Source organism: Anguilla rostrata, chromosome 14, assembly GCF_018555375.3.
Source record: "Anguilla rostrata isolate EN2019 chromosome 14, ASM1855537v3, whole genome shotgun sequence".
Taxonomy (NCBI): domain Eukaryota; kingdom Metazoa; phylum Chordata; class Actinopteri; order Anguilliformes; family Anguillidae; genus Anguilla; species Anguilla rostrata.
Window position 1 is genome coordinate 30,785,057 of NC_057946.1, and position 5,000 is coordinate 30,790,056.

General features: G+C 52.1%; 1 protein-coding gene across 2 annotated transcripts in view; it reads right to left on the minus strand.

Annotated features, from left to right (window-relative positions):
* Nucleotides 1-5,000, minus strand: part of ptpra (protein tyrosine phosphatase receptor type A) — a 39,336-nt gene that overhangs the window by 17,147 nt on the left and 17,189 nt on the right. For both annotated transcript variants that reach the window (XM_064309223.1, XM_064309222.1), the window contains exons 4-7: nt 3,094-3,522; nt 2,438-2,449; nt 2,129-2,146; nt 602-686 (exon numbers count right to left, since the gene is read on the minus strand). In XM_064309223.1, the coding sequence (XP_064165293.1) occupies nt 602-686; nt 2,129-2,146; nt 2,438-2,449; nt 3,094-3,522 (544 nt within the window). The remainder of the gene's footprint in view (nt 1-601; nt 687-2,128; nt 2,147-2,437; nt 2,450-3,093; nt 3,523-5,000) is intronic.

The window sequence follows — 5,000 nt, forward strand, 5'->3', positions numbered from 1 at the left end:
CTGTGTCCATGTGTCTGTGTGCCAGTGCCTGTGTGTCAGCGCCTGTGTGTCTGTACCGGTATGTCTGTGTATCAGTGTCTGTGTGCCTGTGCGTCAGCGTGTGTGTCTGTGTGTCAGTACCTGTGTGTCTGTGTATCATTGCCTGTGTAAATGGTAAATGGACTGCATTTATATAGCGCTTTTATCCAAAGCCCTTTACAATTGATGCCTCTCATTCACCCACACATGCCAACGGTGAAAGGCTGCCATGCAAGGTACCAATCAGCTCCTTAGGGAGCAATTAGGGTTGTGCTGCCCTTGCTCACAGCCTTCGCAGCCCCGCCCAGGCGGAGTCGATACCGCAGACCTCGATTTACCAGACAACCGCTCTTACCTTCTGAGCTACGTCGCCCCTGTGTGTCAGCGTGTGCGTCTGTGCCTGTGTGTCTGTATGTCAGTGCCTGTGTGCCTGCGTGTCAGTGTCCGTGTGTCTGTGTGTCAGCGCCTGTGTGTCTGTGTCTCAGTGTCAGTGCCTGTGTGTCAGCGCCTGTGTGTCTGTGTGTCAGCGCCTGTGTGTCTGTGTCTCAGTGTCAGTGCCTGTGTGCTTGTGCTGGTGACTCACCTCAGCATGTACAGCACAATGATGATGAACACAATAACCAGCAGGGAGGACAGCGCCACCATCACAGCGATGACAGGCGTGTCGTCTGAGGGGAGAAAGAGGGAGGGGCAGAGAAAATCCATAAACACCAATCACAGGCTGGGATTCAGGCAACATCAGCCCTTACCTTTTACTAACAATTAAAAAGCAAGAATTGTCTTTTATGTTTCTCTTTGGCACTGACATGGCAGTTTGCAGTCAAGCCAGTAAGGTGCATCTGACTCCGCATCTCATAAAGACTAAAGAGAGAAAGCTGGAGGAAAGGAGGGAGAGGGAGAGAGAGGGAGAGACAAAAACTGAATTTGACAACCCCAAACTCCATACCTAAAACTGAGTGACAACAGACCCGCCCAACAAGGCTCCTGGGTGTGTGTGGTCAGTTACTAAAAACCAGATTGGTCCAAAGAACATTCCAGTTAATAATACCCCCTTCCCAGAGAAGTAGCTGCTGTGAGATGAGATCAAAAAGCGGCCAGACCCTTCCGCCTCAAACCCCCTACTGCCCGGGCAACACGACAGCCAATCACATGCACAGCTGCAGCCAGGGTGTGACAGGCCAGGGGACTACCCTGGAAACCAATGCCTGAGCTGGACATTGTGTACACGCACACATGTACAAACTTACACACACATACACGGACACAGACACACGAACACACACACTATACACTCATACACGCGTACATGCACACACACACACACTATGCACACACAGACGCACACACACACACACTCAGATGCACACACTCACATGCCCACACACATACACACACACAATCGCACACACGTGCGCACACACACACACACACACACACACGCACAAACACACTCGCACGCACGCTCACACACACACTTGCAGGCACACACACACACACAGGGTCAGTGTAAGAGTACATAGAGACTACCAGTGAGGGGGACAGGGGCAGTGGTGAGGCCACACAGTAAAGATCACACAGTGACACAAGGACGCACTGTTCCAAACAGCCCTGTCTCTGAGGGGGGGGGGGCACGGGGGGGGTCAGCTGCTCGCTAACAGTCCTGCATCACGTCACATCACATGGCGACAGCGCATAGCGCAGCAGGACGGGGGGGACCCGGGGGGGGGGGTTTACTCTGGCGGGCTGCCACCCGGGACACACCCCCGCCCCCCCCCCCTCCCCAATCTCTCTCCTCTCTTTACTCTCCGTCTCTCTGATGCGGATGCGGCTCGTAGACATGAACACACACAGCTCAACACAAGCGCTTAGCACAGACATGAACACACACAGCTCAACACAAGCGCTTAGCACAGACATGAACACACACAGCTCAACACAAGCGCTTAGCACAGACATTAACACACACGGCACAGATCATGCAGCAACCAAGCTTACACAGACTTAACACAACGGCACAGATCAGCAGTCAACACAAACTGAGCAAGCAGATCATGTCACAACAACTACTGCACACCCGAACACAGAGAGAGCACTGCTGCTGCAGACGCACCTGTGTCATCACCATCACCTGGAGAGAGGGAGGGGAGGGGGAGGAGAGGGAGGGAGACGGAAGGGGAGGAGAGAGAGAGGGAGGGAGGGGGTGGGGGAGGGGGAAGAGAGAGAGAGAGAGGAAGAGAGGGAGTGAGAGAGGCTACAGCTGATGGGAGACTTACCTGTGTCATCATTATCACCTGGAGAGAGGGAGCGGGAGGGGGAGGAGAGAGAGAGGGAGGGAGAAGACTGACCTGTGTCACTACCATCACCTGGAGAGAGGGAGGGGGAGGGAGAGGGGGAGGAGAGAGGGAGGGAGAAGACTCACCTGTGTCATCACCTGGAGAGCGGGAGGGAGAGGGGGAAGAGAGAGAGGGAGAAACAGAACAAGATGGAGATAGATGGGGTAAGGGCAGAAAAAGAAAGAGAGAGGGAGAGGGAAAGAGAGTTAAGGGACGAGAAAGAAACAGAGAAGGTAGCAAAAGAGAGGGAAGGGATAGAGGAAGCAAGAGAGAGGGATAGAGAGAGAGAAAAAAAACACATGGTCAGATCGTCACCATGGCAACACAATGCTTCAATCTCTGCATCCTGAATAGTTCATAATATGGGGGGCCAAATTAAAGCAATTGACTCCACACCTCCCTTAAGAAAATGAAACATACTGCAAATATGTTGGGGAAAAATCAAAAATCAAAAGATCAACACATTGCTACACTTTACTATATATAGACACATATAAATTATTGCTACTTTCAGATATTTTAAATATTTTTTCTGAAGAAACATTCCTGTAAATTAATCACCATGTGAAGCACACTTCAGTAAGTAATTCTGACTGCTGAAACACAACAGTTACAAACTGTTATATTCGTATAACATGTTGCATATATATTTTTATTTTCCAGTAAGTCAACATATTAACAATATATTGCAATATATTCCATCTGCATACATAACACAGGAAATGACATCAGTAACACGCACCTTCAGGCGCGCCGGTGCCCGACGTGAACGGGTCCGGGGTGGACACGTCCGGGACGGGGGTGGACCGTTTTGGGTCGAGGGTTGTGGGGGTAGTGGGGTACCAGGGCTCGGGTGGGAGGGACCTAAGTGAGGTCACCACAGGGGGCGGGGCCGGAGCCGACGTGTGCGTGATGACATCCTCGCCCCTCTCTTTGGTATCGGCGGCGGTAGCGGCGGTGGCTGCCGGGGGCGGGGCGCTGGTTGCCGGGGGGAGGGGTTTATCAGTCGGCGCTGGGGAGGGGGCCGCCCCTGCGTCGCTGTTGTTAGGGGCCGCCGTCGGGGCGGTTGTTGGGGCGGCCACCACGGTGGGGGTTGTTGCCTGGGAGACGCTGAGGGCAGTAGGGGGCAGGGTGGTGGTGGAATTGTTGGTAGGGGCAGGGTTAGGGTCATCTAGGACAGAAAGGAGAGAAAATGTCAGAGTGAATCTTTAACTGAAGCTACATCCTGGAGTAGCTGCATTTGAAATGGAATTTTTAATTAATTGGATAGTTTATGAAGACAAATTGTTTTGCACTTGAATTATACAAAAAAGCAAATCAAATTTCAAACGCAATACAAACGGTTATCACATTCACAGCAGGTTTCAGGCGTTTAGAGGCTCTCTAACCCGGGGCGATTTACACGGGTCACGCTTCTACACACATTCACAGCACAGGACTAGCATCCTACGGAAGCAATCCAGGCTGCTCCAGGACACAACGGCCATGACCGCAGGTGGGAATCGAACCCATAACGGATCGGTACCAGTTGAAGATCCCGAGGATCGGAACGTTGTCAGCTTCGCGCGATGAAGGCGGGCGTGGGAGCTCGGCAGCGTTGCCAGCTTCACTTGCGCTCATAACAGAACCCCAAAACCTCAGCCCCGCTCCCTACCCGCTATGCTGCACTGCAGCTGTACTTAAGACACGCCCCTTTCTTTAAATACTCATTAAAGACAAACCAACAACGTCTAACGGGCCTCAAGACGAGGATCCACGCTTCTGACGCGCCGCTCGCGGACAGAACGAGGAGAAAGAGGCTAATAGGCTACATCCTGTCAGTTAACGAGCACGGAAGCGTCCAGACCCACTTCCGCAGACACGTTTTAGCCACCTGCGCATGCGTCCCACTAAACATCCCTCAAAGGTCATCCGTGAGTGAGTGAGTGAGTGACCACAATTTGCCATGCGTAGTTCCTGCGCACAGTGGGAAAAGCTAGCCACACGTGGGAATGACTTCCTGGTCTTGCCGAGGACAGACGCGCTACGTACGGTGGTTCCGGCGCTCCCGGTGACCAAACTAACCGTGTAAATAAAACAGCTGAGGAGTGAAGACACTGCGTGGCGTAGCCCCGCCCGGATGAAATGGTGTTCATACCGGACTCGCGACCGCCCGCTGGACCACCCCGCCAAAACCCAAAATAGGATCGCTACCTGCTTCAGTCCAGACGCGGGCCAGCGCCACGTCTCAGTGCAACAAAGACACTTCTGTCTGCGTTGTGATCTTCGCCGACAAACGCCAGAGCAGGCAGAAAGCATGCTGGGAAAAACTCAGGCATATGCCACTTGCGAACTTTAACGCGCACCTCCACGCTTTTCAAGTGTTAACGTACCTTTGGATTGACACTCGAAAATCGAAGTTTGAAAACGTCACTTTGAAGTTCGGCCAACGCGTAGGTCTGGAATGACAGCGGACTGGGGATGCTTTAATACACAACTGCGGCTGTTTGTCATTACTGCGCATAAACGTGCTAAATTTAAACCATCACCGAAATCGAATCAAACGCTAGAATTTTCTAAACGTACTTTCGAGCGCATTCCTGCCTGTCATCTTTGAATTTGTTTTTGATCACACTGCATTTGATCAGTTGTAAATAGACCACTCACTTA